Genomic DNA, 17,279 nt, shown 5'->3' on the forward strand with positions numbered 1-17,279 from the left:
GGTTAACGCTTCTTCTGATTTGGCTTTTGGCCCTCTGCTTTAGTTCCATAAAAATTAACACCGTGTTTGTTATACATGACAAAGTGTTAGCTGACAGAGGTGGTTCATTGTTGTTGTTGTTTTTTTACAGAGGCCAAAGCCCTGAAACGTCAGAGCTCAACTTCCTCCAGAAGGCTCAGATGTTGGAGACGTACGGCGTGGACCCGCATCCATGCAAAGTACACAGCAGCTTAATGTTATTCATCAGGGAATGTGTCGACTGATTATGACCCAACAATAGGGTGATCTCATAATCGAGACGGATTTATTATTATCTACTGATAATCAATTGTTTGTTTTTGTTTTTTCTTGTTTTGGTGTCAGGACGTGTCTGGGAATCCAGCTTTCCTGGCCTTCACCCCATTTGGATTCACTGTGCTGCAAGGCAACAGGAGAATTCATATCCTGACCTGGTGAGCGCCACTATTGCACAACAGTGGATGGAGATTAAATACCAACTACACCCTGACAGCTTCGGATGTTTTCATGTATCATGCTCATTGTCTTGGCAGGGATGAGGTGACCAAGCTGAAATTCGAAGCCAAGACATTCCATATATATGCAAATCAGACGGAGGTACTGTACACAGGATTCAAATTAATGACGATGGTTGAACTACAGGACGTACGCATATCAAGCACAAATCAATATCCATCCATCTATCCATTTTCCAATCCGCTTATCCTCACAAGGGTCACGGGGGGCGGGGGGTGATGCTGGAGCCTATCCCAGCTGTCTTCGGGCAGTAGGCGGGGGACACCCTGAACCGGTTGCACACACAGACGTACAACCATTCGTGCTCACAATCACGCCGAGGGGCAATTTAGAGTGTTCAATCAGCCTGCCATGCATGTTTTTGGAATGTGGTAGGAAACCGGAGTACTCGGAGAAAACCCACGCAGGCCCGGGGAGAACATGCAAACTCCACACAGGGAAGCCGGTGCTGGAATTGAAGCCGGTATCTCTGCACTGTGAGGTCGACGCGCTAACCACTGGACGACCGGGCTGCACAAATCAATATATTTCTTGAAATTTAAAGAAGACCAGTTTAGAAAGTGTTTGAGGGTTTTTGACTCTGACTACCGAAACAAGCTTTCTGGATGTTAGGTCGCTCAAAATCGATTTGATTCGCCACAACCGAACATTATTGCATCATATAGTCACTTGCATGTAGATTGGCCAACAGAGACTGAAGTAATAAAAAATCTATATTTTAAAGTACTGTGTGTGTGTGTGTGTGTGTTTTAGGATCAGAAGATCATATTGACCTACTTTGCGCCCACACCTGAGGCCTGCAAGCACCTGTGGAAGTGTGGCGTGGAGAATCAAGCCTTCTACAAGTTAGAAACTAGAAACTGTTACAAACTGCCCAATATATATATTTCATGTCCTCGTGGCTGAATAAGCTGTCGCATTTGTTTTCTCAATCAGGTTGGAGAAATCCAGCCAAGTGCGTACAGTGTCCAGTAGCAATCTCTTCTTCAAGGGTAGTCGCTTTAGATATAGGTACCATAAATACTTTTCTCTGTATGTATCGTATTCGATAACATGCACGCAGCCGTCCAGTGTGAATATGACAATAATATGGCACCAATGTTTTCTCAGTGGAAAAGTTGCAAAGGAGGTGATGGAACAAAGTGCCAAAATTAAAAGGGACCCGCCTGAGATCCACAGGTCAGAATTCCTACAAATTACCCACCACACAACAATTGTTGGGAAATTTCCATGCATTTTTTTTTTTTTTAGATACGAGTGTGTTTCCATATGATATATTTGTTCAGGGCGGGCATGGTGCCAAGCAGGAGCTGTCCGTCCATCACGCACGGCCCTCGTTTGACGAGCGTGCCTCGGACACGACGGAGAGCGGTGCATATCTCCATCATGGAGGGTAAAAAACATGCAAGCAAACACACACACACACACACACACATGCATAAATATGCTAGTGGAGTGATGATGGAAGGATTTGAAACATTTGGGGACCACAAAGTTATGACAAGGATGTTTTAAAAGTGGGGAAGCAACTTTTCCATATGTATTTATCTTACAGTTTAAAACAGTAGCCTGGTGTTTTAATTAAGGATTCTAACATTATTTAGTAAAAAATACACTTGTAACACTCTGGTTCAACTCATTCCGTTTTGGGCCGATGCTTCTGTTCCAATGATTTTTCCAACCCTTCTAAGTGACTTTTTTGTTTTAATCAAGAAATTTCTTGACATTTTTTGGGCATTATCGGAGATAAGATAAGAAAACCTGTATTTGTCCCACAATGGAGAAATTTGCAATCTACAGCATCAAACTCGAAGGGTTGGAAGGGGGGGAGGGGTCGAAAAGAAAAATGAAGTATTGCATGCGCAAAATAAAGTTTAAGAAAAATGAACTGTACAAAGTACAGAATGCAATATAAAATATAAATATAGATACAAGCATATATGCAACTACATACTGTATATGCTGCATAAGGTGGCTGTGCTATTTACAATGGAGATTTCCGGAGACTTGAAGACTCTGTTCACGCCTCCACATCCAGACCGCAAATGAATAGCCACCAGTGACGAATTTAACAGTGAACTCTAAACTGACTTTTTTTTTTTTGTCCAGATAGGTATGTAACAAAATTTACTTTGTTGTTTAATTTCACACTTGATGGTTGGGCAGGCGCTGCCGTCCCCAACTATTAGCAAACAAGCCATCGGTCAGCTTTCCATAGTATGTCCCCTTTAGTCAAACTGGACCATCTGCACCACTGTTTTGCCCTGGTCAGGACCTGACCTTGAACTGAATCTGATCTCTGTCTGGGGTTTTGTCATGTCGCGCTGGAATTCTCACTGGTAATAATCACTGTCCAAATATAGCTCCTATCATGAGAGGGCTGAGCCGAATGTGTCATAGCCAACAGGAGAAGGATGTCGGCGGGGGTGGAAAGATCAGGGCTTTACGTGGACCACATTCCCGGGCCTTAACTTTTCCAACAGTCTGTCAGTCATGCTGTGGCTCTCAACCTGGTAGGGAGAACACGAGTAAATGGTCGCTCAGATCCTTAGCCGCAATCACGGGAACTTTGAGAAGGCGAGACGGAGTCAGCTGGAACTCTCAAGTTCATATCGCTCACCTTGAACCATGGTCAAGTGTCTGATCCGCATCGAGACCAAGGTGAACGTTCACTTGCGCATGGTCAACCACTGCTATCGCGACGTGAAGGTACGCGTTTTATCTCTGGGACCCCGACTGCTTGGCAAGGCTCTGGGAGCCCTTCCACTCTTCCCCTCCCTCACTGAAGGGCCTGCACCAGAACAGAGGTCCGAGGCTTCTCTCCGACTAGCTGTACCCCCAAATGGCTGTCCAGGTAACTTCAAGACGGCTTTTTCTGAGCCACTTGGAGATTATCTCTTGGTTCCTAAATGTTTCTGGTGATATCATTAATACGAGTTTCATTTTGGGTTGTTGGGCTCTGAATTGCACAGCGTATCTTTAATGCATGAGGTCATCGATTGCATTCTGAAAACCTTTAAAAGCTAATGCAGTTTCCTCTCCCCGAATGAGAATCAACCCAACACATGCATTGCTTTGCAAGATTTATTGGTCCCAGTGCTACACAGATTATTAGATTATTCCAATGTACACAGAGCAGACAAGAACAATCTGTTAGGTGGGTGAATGAGCTCCCTAATGGGGGCCGTAAATAACAATCATCCCATTCTATATTTTTGTGCAAGAGCTCCCGCTTCATCTCAGAATTTTTTTATTGCATTGTATCATTTTTGTGTGTGGCAAAGCATGTACAAACACTACATGCAATTCTGAACATTAAAGTTTGCGCTGATGCTAGTGTCAAACATGAAAAGATTTCATGGATTTTTAAATGTTTTACGTGTTTTTATTACATTTTCGAAATTAATTTTAGTAAATAATCATATGTACTTGGCCATGCTTCAAAATTAATTTGGTATTTTTGTTGTGTCGAAAACGCTCTGTTTCCAAAATATGATTGTTTTAAATTGAACCCTTTTTAAAAATGAATTTTTTCATGAATTTTGTAAATTGAAATTATTTGTTTTTAAAATGATCTACTCTTAGGAATATTTAAACGTATCTAAAATATAAGTTGACTTTTGAAAAACTGCAACAAATGTAATGATTTTTAAAATACGTTCAATTTTCAGTATCTGTTCCTAAAATAATTTCATTTATTTGGGACATTAAAATAACCGGTCCAATCAGATTTATTTTGCAGTTAGAAATAATCTGTTTTTTTAAAATAGTTGTTTTAAATAATCAGTTTGATTTATATAAAATCTGTTTTTTCATTAATTTTGTTATTTTCCAAAATATTTTAAATTATGTTTCATTAGTTCTGTATTTTAAATGGTTTATCGTTCAAATAATCATTTTTTAAAAATTTCTTTTCAAATAAAAAGATTAGTTTATCTAAAATATATATTTTTAATTCTTAAATATTTTCTGCCTCGTTATTCAATGTAATCTGTTTTTGTTATTGTTTTTAAACCAATCAAAATATTTAAATAACCTGCTTTTAAAATAATTTAATGACTAAATGATTTGCTTTCTCTAAGTTTAGTTCAAATTTCAATGCAACTTTTTAAAAAATTCAGATTTTAAAATAGTTTATAATAGTTAATAAATTATTTAGTGTATCACTTTTTCATGTACCAGCTTTTTTGTCCTATTTCTTGCCATGTCAGGTCTGGAGTCTCTCCGCGACAGCGCCCACTCCACGCCGGTGCGCTCCGTCTCCCACGGTGACTCCTTCCTGCCCTCCCAAGGCCACACGGTGGACGGCGGTGAGGCGAGGGTGTCGGCGGTCATCTCCGACGAGGCCTACAGCCCTTCGGACAGCGTCCTCCCTACGCCCGTGGCAGAACGTGGGCTGGAGATGAACCTCAACGGTGCCCCCTGCAGTGTCGATGAGGATGAGGGTGGTGCGTCGCTGGAGGCAACCCACAAAAGAGCCGGAAGAAAAGCTCCGCGGGTGCTTAAAAGCCGACCGTCGCCCCCTAGTGACGCGGAGGAGCTGCACAAGTTCATCCTGAGTGTTCTGCGCCTTTTCCTGGTCACCATTGGACTTCTCTTCGCCCTCCTGTTGCTCCTAATCGTGCTGACAGAGTCCGACCTGGACATCGCCTTCCTGAGAGACATCCGCACGACACCAGAATTCCAGCAGTTCCACTTTGAGTACTTCTGCCCGCTGCGGCGCTGGTTCGCCTGTAAGCTTAGATGGATGGGAGGGCTCCTTATCAGCAAGTAAACATTGGGAAGAAAATGGAAAAAAAAGATGGCCATCCTTTTCCCAAGTCACAAGCCACGGATTTCCCTGTGTAGGATCTCCCTCTTTAATTGCATCTGCCACTGTGGCAGGGATAGATTTCATTTTATATCCCAAAATTCATTTAACGAATTTGTTAACACGAAATGTGATTTATCAGTGAAATTATATTTTAAAAAGTGACCGTCTAAATAGAAAAGAATGATCACTTTGGATTGACTCTTTCAAAAATGCCTCTCTGACAGTTTCAATCAAAACCCAACATTCTATTCTTCATTTTTTGTTACAGCTCTTGTACTGGAGCTCCTCAGATTGTGCAAGTGTACCTAATGTTGTGGCCATTAAGTGCTGTGTATGTCAGGACATCATCATAGATGACAACTATGTTACAATGATGCGGAAGCCAATCTAAGTAATGCTGTGTTCGCATTTCAAGCAAACAATGAGGATGATGTTGAGGGTGAGAAAAGTGTGAGATGAAGGGTATTTTGATAATAGAAATTAAAGTATGATATATTTCATACAACTTTGGGTGTAGCGGTATGGAGGGTTTTTTAGTGCCATGGTGGAATGAACACAAATGCAAAATAAATAAATATAAGGTGGTTTAAATTAGTCAACATAAATTCATGCAAAATGAAAGGGGAAACAACTTTCATCTGGAAAAACTCCAGCCGTTTTAGTTATGTATATACTGTACATATATAAATTACACACACAAAAATACATCTATCTATATCTAGCTAGCTAGATATATCAATCGATCTAGCTAGCTATCTACCTACCTAGCTAGCGATATCTTTAGCTTGCTAGTTTATATGTATAGAGTATATGTACATAATATGACATGTACCGTATGTATGTATTTATATATGAAATTTACCGTAGTTTGTAAAAAGTAATGTAGTAATTAAGTTTCATTTGAATTATTAATCGATTTTATTTTTGGCACTAAAAACCCTCCATATAACGAATGGAATTAGGGATGTTAAGGGATATTAATAAATGTAGCACTAATGTTCAAGTCATTTTGGCTGATATGAATATTGGTATTCTTTGTGTACGTTTTGTCATCAACGTTTACCATCCAAAGACTTTTGATGAAGATTTTAGATGAATAAAATTGTTCTTTTTTTATTTTTATTTAAATAAACTAGGAGTTAAATAATGCTCACGGATACAGTACAATATCCAACCATCTTGTGTAATAGGCCGATGTGAGCTAAAGCTAGTCTTGCTAGTCAAGTGTTTGACTTCTCAACGTGCAATACTGGACACCAACTCATCTGACATTGCAATGTGCACAGGTGAGTATAAGCGCAGCTTTTTGCGTTAGGTGAAGGTTTTTTATGCTTTTTTTTTTTATGTTTAATGTGCTGCAGAGACTTTGAATGGACTTGCAATAGAGCCTCAGATAAGTCCTGTTTACTGTCCTGCTACTTTCATCACCACACCAACCAAAGAAACCTGTTTTGTGTTGCTTCAGCCTTAGCCTGCAGTGTCTTTGACTGGACAAATGGAAATACTGTCGCCTGTGACTGTTGTGTTTTGCTCCTCAAATTAGGCGAGTGTGACAACATCGTCGATTCTGCTCTGTATGCAGCGGTAGGAATGGCCCAAGATGCGCCATGTGGAAAATATAATAGGACACCTCATACTCTTCCATGGTCATACTAAATATTCGGTGTATGCTTCCAATGTTTCTGTTCTTGCAGAGCAAGGTCCGTGAAAGCGCACTTGAATGTTTTTGGTGTGGAACAACATGCACTCTCAAAATTTCCGCAGACACATGTCAAGATGTTGTGGACAGTTTTCCCAGAGAAACTGGCGCAACTGTATTTTCGGCACTGTCAATGAACTGGCCAGGTGTCCCATTACTTTACACCCATATGCCGCATGTTCAAGGTGCCATGAGTAAGTAGAGTTGAGCTCGCACTGCGCCCCCCTCCAGTAAGCAAGCATCGTATGAACTCCCTAATCACGAGCCATCCCATAATAAAGATAGAAAATGAAGCGAAACAAATAATGAAATAAAGCTAACAGTTTTACCTCATTTTGGTGAGCACGTACACTGCAATGACACATATGAACTCACTGATCCCTACCCTTCCAGTACCACATTGGGTTTGACGCTATGGCAAACAAATGATGAAACAAAGCCGTTTTTGACTCCTTTCTGTATGTGAACATCATGCAGTGATGTACACTAACTCCCAAATTGCCGGCACATCCCACAAAGCATTTGGCTTCAATGACAAAGGTTAACAAAGTATTGTGTTTTTGCTTCATTATGGCAAACAACCATCTTGTATGGACTCGCTGGTTGCTAGCCACCCTATTATACATTCAGTACGATACTAACGGAATTGTAGTCGTTGACATGTCTGAACTCCTGCGAATGAGTCGCAATCAGTTCAGGGTGTACCCCGACTACTGCCCGAAGACAGCCGGGATAGGTTGCAGCATATCCACGACGCTTGTAAGGCTGAGCGGCTCGGATAATGTATGTATGTATGTATGTATGAACTCCCTAAACTCGAGCTATATCATAATGCATAAGGTTTAACACTACGATAAACAAAACAAAAAGAAACAAAAGCTTATTTTTCTGTTTTCTTTTGGCAAGCACCAGGCTATCATATCACACATTAGATACCACACTAAGGTATGTTAGTGTCACAAATGTTGAAAAAAAGGCTAATTTGCCTCCCAAGGGTGAGCGGATCGCAGTTGGTGATACGTATGAACGTCGAAATTGCTAGTATCACATAAACTTTATGTACCGACCCGCTACTTTATGTCCGTTTTGTCAGTAAACAAAGGGTTCTGTTTTTGCTTCATTATGGCAGGTAAGCATCTTGTATGAACTGCCTGATCTCTAGCCATCCCATTATGCATTGAGTATTACACAAATGGTGAAAACAAAGGCTTATGTTTTTGCCTCATTTAGGTAATCAAGCATCAGCTGATGCCATGTATGTATCCAATGTTGCATTGCATCTGGTAGTCAAGTCAGCAAGTTTCGTCATAATTTTTTTATGTACCCCAACGCGAGCAAATAGGAGCACTAAGAAAACAGCTTTTCTTTTATTTGGACTCGCAAGACTTGATTAGCAGGGTCTTGCGGTAAACTCACGGGATGTGACACAAAGGGAAACAAATACTAAATCATAGAAATTAGGTTGACATTTTTGCCTCATTAGTGGGATTTCTAAGTCAAGAGCAATAAATAATGCGGGTTGAACCCTAACCTTCAGAGTAAGGTTTTTATTCTCAGAAGGCCTGCAGATGCATGTGCGAAGGATCTGTCACTGCAGTGTTTTTGAAATTCAGATCTGCTTGTTGCCCGATCGTTGACTTACTTTGGTTGCAAGCTTGACACTGGACACATGACAATGGATGCGCTGCTGTCAGAACAAGTGGCAAATCACCTCCACGACTTCTTCCTTGACTGCAGATGTTTCATTGCTGTTCATGTCACCATGGAGACCGCAAAGTATGATTGATGGGATGATTTTACAGTGTGTGCGTTTTCCAATCCATCATGGCTCGAACAGTGTCTGTAAGCATGTTTTATGCATTTATTGCCTCCTGGCCAGACAGGGAGATTCAACTGAAAACTGGTGTTCTCGGTTTATGAATAAATATATATTCTTGACATGTGCCAACTACTGTAGTCTCCATCTTAAATCATGCAAAACAAAACTCAAATGACTAACAAGCAGTGAGGTACAGATTACAGAAGTGGCAATTTCGCCAATCTGACCTGACCAAAGTCATTTTGAGGAGATAACATCTATGTAATCATACGTGATTCATCAACGGGATGAAAAAAAATAAAGCCTCAAAAAATCAATTTCATTAAATGTTTCTTTATTAATATATATGACTCCTGAAACATTCCTCAAGCGATGGATGGATAAAAAAAAAGTAGATACAGGTAAAAAAAAAAGCTATAATTTTCACCAATTAGAAACCTGAATAAAGTCATTTCCGGAAAAGGCAACACTCAATCCTCTAATTGGTGTGCTCTGATCAGATTCTATCTGGAAAAATAATCAAGAACTAATTCCTGGAGGCGTACAAACTTAAATGTGGTTTAAATAGCCACTCCCCGAATATTGATAGACCTCTGATAATGATGTCATATATGAATTCCTTAGTGTCAATCAAAACAGATAAGTACCTGAGGCATTTTCGAATCAGTTCTCATGATTGAGCAGATGCAATGTTGTGCCGAGGAAGCGTGTATGCCAACACTGCCATCTTGAGGCTGTCACTTGGAATGAACGCCAACGACAACTGTGAATTGTAACATTTATTTGAACGGTTTCAAAGAGAAAAAGATGAAAAATACGGAGGTCATCTTTAAAATAAACATATATTTGCATTGCTATAAAACTCAAAATATTTATCTTGGAACAATTGCCACCTTTGTCATACTCTGAAGGCAACCAGGAGTGGAGGGAGTCTCAATCTGAGAAGACGTGCAGTCGTCCGGACGCGTTGCCGCCCAGGATGGCGTTTCGGGAAGGGTGGAAGGCCGTGACTGACAGCACCGTGCTGAGATGCTCGTTATCTTTGAATATGTGCAGAAGCCGACCGCTCTCGTGGAACACCTGCACTCTGCGAGGCCTTGACATGCTGCCTACCAAAAGGCAGTCCTCCTGTTTGGGGTCCCACACGGCCGATAGTTTGGACAGCCAGCGACCAACCCTCATGTCATGGCTGCGAACGGAAAGGTGGAAAAAAAAAATTCTTCACAGGGAGAGAAACATTTTCCAACATTGTTTCTCACAGGGAGAGAAACAATGTTACACTGGGGATCAAAACTAGAAAAGCACATTTGATCCCTTCAGACATATTTCAAACTTTTCCCATGCGATCCAATTCACAAATGTATAAAAGTATCAAAATGGCCTCTTTGTACTGCACTGCATCCACTCACTACTATGGCTCAACTCACAAACTTTTTCACTGGCAAAAAAAAAAAAAGGAAATACCTGGTCTGCCAACATTGTAACATTTGAGGATACATGGCGAGAAATTAAACACACATGTGGATGTTAGCTCATGGTCTGCCTTAGCTGTGTTTTGCACTCTAGTCCCATTTTCTTATGTTCATAGTACTCTTAGTTAAAAATGTATTCAGTAGGGATGTTCAATACTACTTTTTTCTGATCTTAAAAAGGCCACAAATGGTTGCGAATACTGATACCTTGAAATAAGACCAGGTATCGGCCCGTCACCGGTACATAGTATCGTTACTTGCCCATACATACCATTCCTGTGGTGGTGACGCAACCTGAAATTTAACTTAAATCAACTCAAAACGTCCGGTAGTTTATCACTAACCGTTGCAAAAGAAGCAATTGGGTCATAAATATTTGAACGAAAAACACTTCTATGCCATAAACCAAAGACATTAAAAACACTATATAAGGTGCTTAGTGAGTCATGGTTGTTGTGCGATGTGACCACAGGTATGTAAGATGGTTGTGTAATGCTTGTAAAGTAGGTACCTGATGGATGTCAGCAGGGGCGCTTCGGTCATCATGGCGGATGTGTCATATATTCTGTTTACAAATAAATAAATAAAGGATCGACATGAGCGCCGTCATCCCACTGCATGAGCGGCAAGATGGGTGAATGTGCTGATGAGCGCGCACCGAATATAGTTGTCCATACAAGAAGTGACCACTCTGTTGCCTGTACATGGAGAGAAGTAACAGCTGGATATGCAAAAAGAGTGACCCTGGAGCTGGGAGACTGGTTGGCTTCTCGTCTTTTTCAAACACCGAGCGTCATAAATGCTCACCTCCCTGAGGGGCGATAACGTCATTACTCCAATCAAAGCCCAAAACGAACACATACGAGACATCGACCATCCGCACCTGCTCTCGGCCACGGCAACATATTGTTGTTGTAGCGGGTGAACACTGACACAGCGTACAACCTTGCGGTCCAACGAGTGAAGGGACTCGTGTGAGGTACTGCACAGACACAAGAATGTTGAATGACCAGCGCAGCCCAGAGAGCAGACTACAACTCAAAACGATACCCTACCCTGGTGTACGCCGGTCCACAACCGCGACGTTTCCATACCAGTCTCCGACCACGAGTGTCGCACAGTCATGTGACAGGAAGTCAAAGGTTTTTAGGCCGTCTTCAATGCCGTACACCTACAACACAGGCAACCATTTCATACATAAGAGTGGGTTGGTCTAAATAATTAACTTTGCAGGTAGGCTGGGCCAAGACGGACAGCCACGATCAAGAAAATTCAGGGCTTGCCAGGAAGCAATAATGTGTCAAATACAAAGATAATCAGAGCTGCAGTTTGTGCTGGCGGCGTCAAATTAGGTCATAGAGTTTTGGTATTTCTTTTGTAACACGTAAGAAGAGCTACATGAAGCTTTGTTGCATGCACAAATCAAATCAACATTAGTCAACAGCATTAGATCATAATGAACAGCACATATGCGATTGCTCCGCTTCTGGAATCGTCCTGAAAATTCTGGTTTCGAATTGTGAGTGGCTTCTTAACTGTTTAGAGTTGTGAAGGTCTACGTGTATGTTTTGGGAATGTGGGAGAAAGCCACAGTGGCCTACATGTGGAGAACCCCAAAAAGCACGGGAAGGGCATGCACATTCCTCACAGCCACCAGTTGTTGAGTCTATCAAGATGTCTTCGCCAAAAGCATCTTGTAGTTTAACTACAAAGGGATTAAACATAACTCACATCATCAAAAGCGCCCTTCTCCACATCCATGCAGCGCAAGGATCCATCATAGCTGAGACTCAGCAGCTGAGCGGGGTGCGCCTTGGAGAAGGCCAAACAGCCTACCGGGCGAGTGTGGGGCTCAAACAGCAAAACGCCGTCGTCACCCCAGTCAACACCCTGGGGGATGAACGGCAGAGGAATAGAAGAGCGGACTTTGGTCAAAGACACACAAAGGTTGACATTGGCAACACAATTAAAGAAAACCCACCACACTCCAGATGCCCACTTTCCCACACTTGTCACCCGCGGCCATGAGGAGGCTAGTGGAGGCGGGGTGGAAGGCTGCTGAGAAGATGCGCTCCTTCACAACTTTGGCCACTTGGTCTTCACTTATCCTCATTTTCTTCAGCAAAGAGCAGTACCTTGGGACAAAGCGTTTACTTCTTAGTATTGGCTTGGTCAATTTGGAATCACAAGTGTAAAGAAATTATAAGCGTACTCTTTCAAATCGAGTTCCACTCCTCTTTCTCTGGAAGACACCTGGAAAGATAAAAATAAAATCATTTTATTTCAAATGTATTTGGAAATGAGGCAACAAGGTACCCCAAAATATTACGTTGTGAATGTAATACAACATGATAGAGCTGAGGAAGAGGGATGAAGGTACTGTAATGCCCTCACAAGTGGGCAAGGAGAGACTTTTAATTAACATGGATGAGTGCTCTATTATCATGTTGGAACGTCTTTTCATTAAATTAGCCTCAATTCCCATGGGAAGTTTACAATTTGGAATATTTCCCACCTCAACTTCCCATGCAATTTACTGGGAAATTTCCACCCTGTTTAGAGTCTTTACCTCTGAGCAGAGTTGAAGAAATTGAGGTGGGAGCTGGCTTCCTTCGGCCATGTTGACTGGCTCCATAGGCAGAGGACCTGGGGGCTTCTTGGTCTGGAAGGTCTTTCAAAACAACTGATGTCAGATGGTGGAAAAGACAGGGCAGAGGTCAAGTGCAAGAAATTATTTTGGCAGCGCTACCTGCTTCACAACTTCCGTTTCTCTTGGTTCTGGGGGAAGAGTGAGGACCTCTGCTTGTTTGTTTTGGAGACGCAGGGACCTCCGAGATGGGAGGACTTCTTTTACGACTGCGGGTTTCCTGCCACTACAGAAGAAGAGCATTGCAGATGCAATAAGGTGACGGTCCGACTTTGTTGGTTTGAAATGAAATCAAGGAGCAAATAGCAAAGTCGAGATTTAACCCGCACCTTCTCAGCCCCCTCTTCGATGGCTGCCGTCTGGCTGACGATTGCTTTAAGTCTTTAGATGCCTTCGGGGAAAAATGTCAAAGATTAACCGGGGATGATACTTGTTGTGTGATGAGGGACAAAATCCCTGAAAAATCAGGCACGATGGAATAGCCTGGCATGTCAAATTGATCTGCATTCGGGCTGAAACTAACAATGACTTATTTCTGTCGATTTATCGGATTTAAAACGCATTTTGATTTCCGTCCATTTATTCAAAAGCGTGACATTTGACAGTGCAAAAAATGTACAAACAAAAATTCTGAACATCCAGTAACTGGTTTGGTATGTGTCATGTCCAAAAACATATAAAAATGTTCTTCATGGTCTTCCAAATGAATTGGATTGGATTAATTAACTGGAATGTGGGAGGAAACCGGAGTACTCGAAGAAAACCCAGGCAAGCACGGGGAGAACATGCAAATTCCACACAGAAAGGCTGGAGCCGGAATCGAACCCTGCATCTCTGCATTGTGAGGTCGACGTACTAACCAGTAGATCACCGTGCCACCCTGTTTATGTACTTAAAGGGGACAAACTAGGGCGAGGTGCTTTTTTAATTGTACACGGTTAAAAGTGCCGAGTTTAAAAAAAACGCAAGACAGCCAACTCTACACTTTCATTTGCTAATGCCAACACCACTCACAGGGCAGGACTTCAAAAGCCAAACACTAACTCGCACGCACGTTGTGAAATAAAGCAAAAGCAATGTTTATTCAATTCATTAAATCGATCGGACAAGCTGTCAATGGTAATATTTGTGGAATAATCAATTTTAAATGTGATCGTCGCAGGTCCAATTTGAGAGGCTTTCATATAAGATGGGGAAATAGACACGTGGTATCGCTTTCATGTCACATAGGAACTAAATGTAAAACTGACATACAACAGCAGTTTGTAATTTACTGGATATGGTTCAAAGCAATTATGTCATTTCTGGTTGCTTCATGCCTAAGATTCCACAATGTCAAGAGCAAGAGAAGTAGCCTGAATTCACATGGGAAGAACTGAGATTGAGCTGTAGACATGCTCTAGCAGTTTACGTCTGTTCACGTCTGCACTTGTGGCGCAGCTGTAAATGTGAACGAGCACGTTGTTTGTATGCACTCTTAATGAAGTGATTTGTGTCTGTCAAAATTGAGATGGCTGTTGAGATATGTCATGTGCTGAGCTACCTGAAACAGTTTGAGAGAGGAGAGGAAGGCTTGATTCTGCCTGATATTCTCCAGACGCTCCAGTTCATAAGCCGAGAGTCCTTTACCCTGTCATGACAAACAACGTTGAGATTGTGCACAAGTTTGATCGACTTTGAATCAATTTGATTCATACTTACGTTTGAGACTTCTGCGTCACTATTTTCAGAATGCGAAGAGTCCTCGTTTTCTTTTCGTTGTATGTTTTCCATGTTGTGCTTCTTAAGATGTTGGACAAAAATGGAAGAACGTCACTCTGAGAAGGGGCTTTTTTTTCTCCATACTACACCTGCGCAATCTATCCGATCAGATCCAGAGACATTGGTACCTATGCCTGTTGTATGATGCTCCTTCGTAAATAATACTCTGTAATGATTCATTTGGTGTGGGTGCAGGGTACATTTCTACCTTCTTGTTTCTATATTGTGTATTTTGTTTGTCTATGCCAGAACCTTGAATCTGTAATAAAACAATTATTTTACCCATTCATTCATTCCTTCCTTTTCTAGAGCATTTGACCTTGGTGTGATTATGGAAGGTGCTGGAGCCTATCCCATATCTGTCAACTTTTCGGAGCGCCAACCTGTATAAACTACCAAAAAAATCCTTATAAAGCGCAAAAAATCCTTATAACATACCAAAGCATTTTATATGTCAAAATAACAGCAGAAAACCCCCCACAACATTTTCAATGATATTTATTGTAGATATCCATAATACAATGTCTGGTTAATGTCTAATTATCATTCTACTTAGTGGCATTACTGTGTTCAGAGTTGTATTCCTGCGTTACTTTTTTCACCGACTCCAAATATTGAAAACACAGGAAAGTTACCGGAAATGAAAGCATTCGAGTAGACTAGCACCATTCTGGGCAAAAGCAAACGGAACTACCCGTTAGGGGGGGCGGAAATTTTCAGAATCCGTATGACTTGTGCGATACGGCCATATACGTAAGATTCACCACAAAATCCGTATGAACTATGGCTAAACCGTATGAGTTGACAGGTATGCTATCCAGGTGCTGCACTCCGCCTTTTGGGTTCCTCCATTCCGTTTGTAGCAGCAGGTCCTATTAATGGGAGCTCACCTTACTCCCGTGGCGTGCTCCAGCACGAGGAAGAGGAGGAGAGTAGCGAAGGCACTTGGATGCCAGGGCGGTTGGAGATGATTTCTGGACGACTTTCGTCTGGGCTGCTGTTACTTCCTGCCAGGTGAACAGGCGTCTCACTAATTTATTGAGCCATCTCTTTAAGGGTTCACTCAATAGTGTTATCTCTCTTTATTTTGATTTTGCTTTTATTTCAACACCAAAGTAGTACAGAACAGTGATAAGGGGAAAAAAACAGCTTCAAGAATTGTAAGACTAACATTACTAATCCATTTTTGTTGTTTTGTCGCATGGTGTTGTTGTTATGTCGTGCGGACCTGATGTGGATTTTTTTCAGCATTTTTGGCCACGACATTCGTCAAAGAAGAAGAATCTGTGCTTGGTGGTTGCGTCTTCTCGGCAGCACGCGTGTACCAGCACTGATTTTTTGATTGGGAGGAAGGTCGGCGCCATTTGACTGTTGTTGCTGGACAGCCCCGGCCGGGGTCATTGTGTTTTGTGCCTGTAATGGGAAGCATTTTCACAGCCTCGCTTTGTTCAGCGGAAAGGTCGGTGCTGTTGGACAGTCTGCGGCTGGATGGATGGATGACTTGTGGGGCCGACGATGAGAAGAATGCGTATGCGGAACTGGTAGTCACGGCTTGGAATTGAAGCGGATTTACGTGGGACAGGAGATGAGAGCCAATGCCTTTTTCGTTAATGGACGCTACAGCTTCTTGTTGCTTTCAAACTTAGTAGCAGTAACAGAGGTGTGCACATTTCAGCATGACGTTTTTGATCCACTGGTGAAAAGGACAATTTGATTCGCTCCTCTTTCATCTATAACTGTTTCAAACAAAGTGTATGCAGGAAAAGTGGTTAAGATCGCACGACTACCTGTGTCTTATGTGATGTGTTGTATTATTTTGTCATTTTTATGTTAACTGTTCTTTCGATGGCGGCTCCTCTTGTTGTCTTGTCTGGTTGAGAGGGAAGAAATTTCACCTGTGCTGTATGTTGCACATACAGCGCATTTGACAATAAAGTTAGTTGTACTTTACTTGACATGTAGGAAAAATAAGACTGTAAACATGAAATATTTAAAGGAAAGATATATACATGCGAGTGAAAAAAAACTTTGAGTGACACAAAAAAGGGCCGACAAAAACATCACTTACGAAATGTGTCTTCAAATTAAATTTGTTTTGCCATTGTTGTAGATTGTGGGAGGGTTCTGGGTGAAACAAATGTACGCTTGGCTTACAAGAAATTACACCGGATTTATAAATGTGAAATATGTGTAGTCCGAGTAATATTTTCTTCAGCATTCCCTTTTTTAATGAAAGTAACCTACGGGAAAAACAAGACCAATTGTTCTTTCGCCGATAAAGCTCTCGACAAGCAAAGACACACGGACAAAGCAAAGACAGCCATTTAAAGTAACCTCCAACAACCATTACCTTGTCGCCGGCGTTGCGCTTTGAGCGTCTTGTCTCCATTGGAGTTTTTGAACACTCGGCTCGACGTTCCTCGACTTAAAAAATACGCTTTCGGAACTGAAACGCCGAGTTGCCGCGTTATACGTTTTGTAATAAACTGGTGTGGTGTTGTGAAACAGAATGCCGGTAGTTCATTGGTCAATTT

At 41.7% G+C, this 17,279-nt stretch overlaps 2 protein-coding genes across 3 annotated transcripts in view; one reads left to right on the plus strand and one right to left on the minus strand.

Annotated features, from left to right (window-relative positions):
• LOC147207792 (FERM domain-containing protein 5-like) overlaps window positions 1–8,989 on the plus strand; it is a 37,919-nt gene extending 28,930 nt beyond the window's left edge. The window contains exons 7-14 of the mRNA XM_086107316.1: window positions 131–218; window positions 364–452; window positions 552–615; window positions 1,288–1,379; window positions 1,471–1,545; window positions 1,645–1,713; window positions 1,821–1,927; window positions 4,746–8,989. Coding sequence (XP_085963442.1) covers window positions 131–218; window positions 364–452; window positions 552–615; window positions 1,288–1,379; window positions 1,471–1,545; window positions 1,645–1,713; window positions 1,821–1,927; window positions 4,746–5,308 — 1,147 coding nt within the window. The 3' untranslated portion in view covers window positions 5,309–8,989. The remainder of the gene's footprint in view (window positions 1–130; window positions 219–363; window positions 453–551; window positions 616–1,287; window positions 1,380–1,470; window positions 1,546–1,644; window positions 1,714–1,820; window positions 1,928–4,745) is intronic.
• Window positions 8,990–9,264: 275 nt separating this feature from the next.
• wdr76 (WD repeat domain 76) lies at window positions 9,265–17,203 on the minus strand. Of its 2 annotated transcripts, XM_086108182.1 has the most exons (16): window positions 17,096–17,203; window positions 15,636–15,752; window positions 14,686–14,766; window positions 14,528–14,614; window positions 13,314–13,375; window positions 13,087–13,210; window positions 12,907–13,008; window positions 12,550–12,590; window positions 12,319–12,472; window positions 12,069–12,227; window positions 11,393–11,508; window positions 11,221–11,319; window positions 10,996–11,148; window positions 10,849–10,902; window positions 9,759–10,054; window positions 9,265–9,628 (listed from the first exon to the last, which is right to left on the minus strand). In XM_086108182.1, the coding sequence occupies exons 1-15, from the start codon at window positions 17,132–17,134 to the stop codon at window positions 9,799–9,801; spliced, it is 1,644 nt and encodes a 547-aa protein (XP_085964308.1). In that variant the 5' UTR covers window positions 17,135–17,203; the 3' UTR covers window positions 9,265–9,628; window positions 9,759–9,798. The 2 variants fall into 2 exon arrangements, with proteins under 2 accessions (XP_085964308.1, XP_085964306.1); XM_086108180.1 differs by lacking the exon at window positions 9,265–9,628 and having other exon boundaries at window positions 9,638–10,054.
• Between the last annotated feature and the right edge of the window lie 76 nt (window positions 17,204–17,279).

Source organism: Hippocampus guttulatus, chromosome 3 (genome assembly GCF_054856545.1).
Source record: "Hippocampus guttulatus isolate MCC_2025c chromosome 3, RoL_Hgut_1.0, whole genome shotgun sequence".
Classification (NCBI taxonomy): Eukaryota; Metazoa; Chordata; class Actinopteri; order Syngnathiformes; family Syngnathidae; genus Hippocampus; species Hippocampus guttulatus.

Excerpts from the sequence above, each read along its gene's own strand:
- wdr76 (XM_086108182.1), bottom strand. The coding sequence starts at position 17,134 with ATGGAGACAAGACGCTCAAAGCGCAACGCCGGCGACAAG. Across the intron at positions 15,753-17,095 it reads AGCGCAACGCCGGCGACAAG|GAAGTAACAGCAGCCCAGAC; the intron begins GTAATGGTTGTT and ends TTCACCTGGCAG. Across the intron at positions 13,009-13,086 it reads AAACGGAAGTTGTGAAGCAG|ACCTTCCAGACCAAGAAGCC; the intron begins GTAGCGCTGCCA and ends TTGTTTTGAAAG.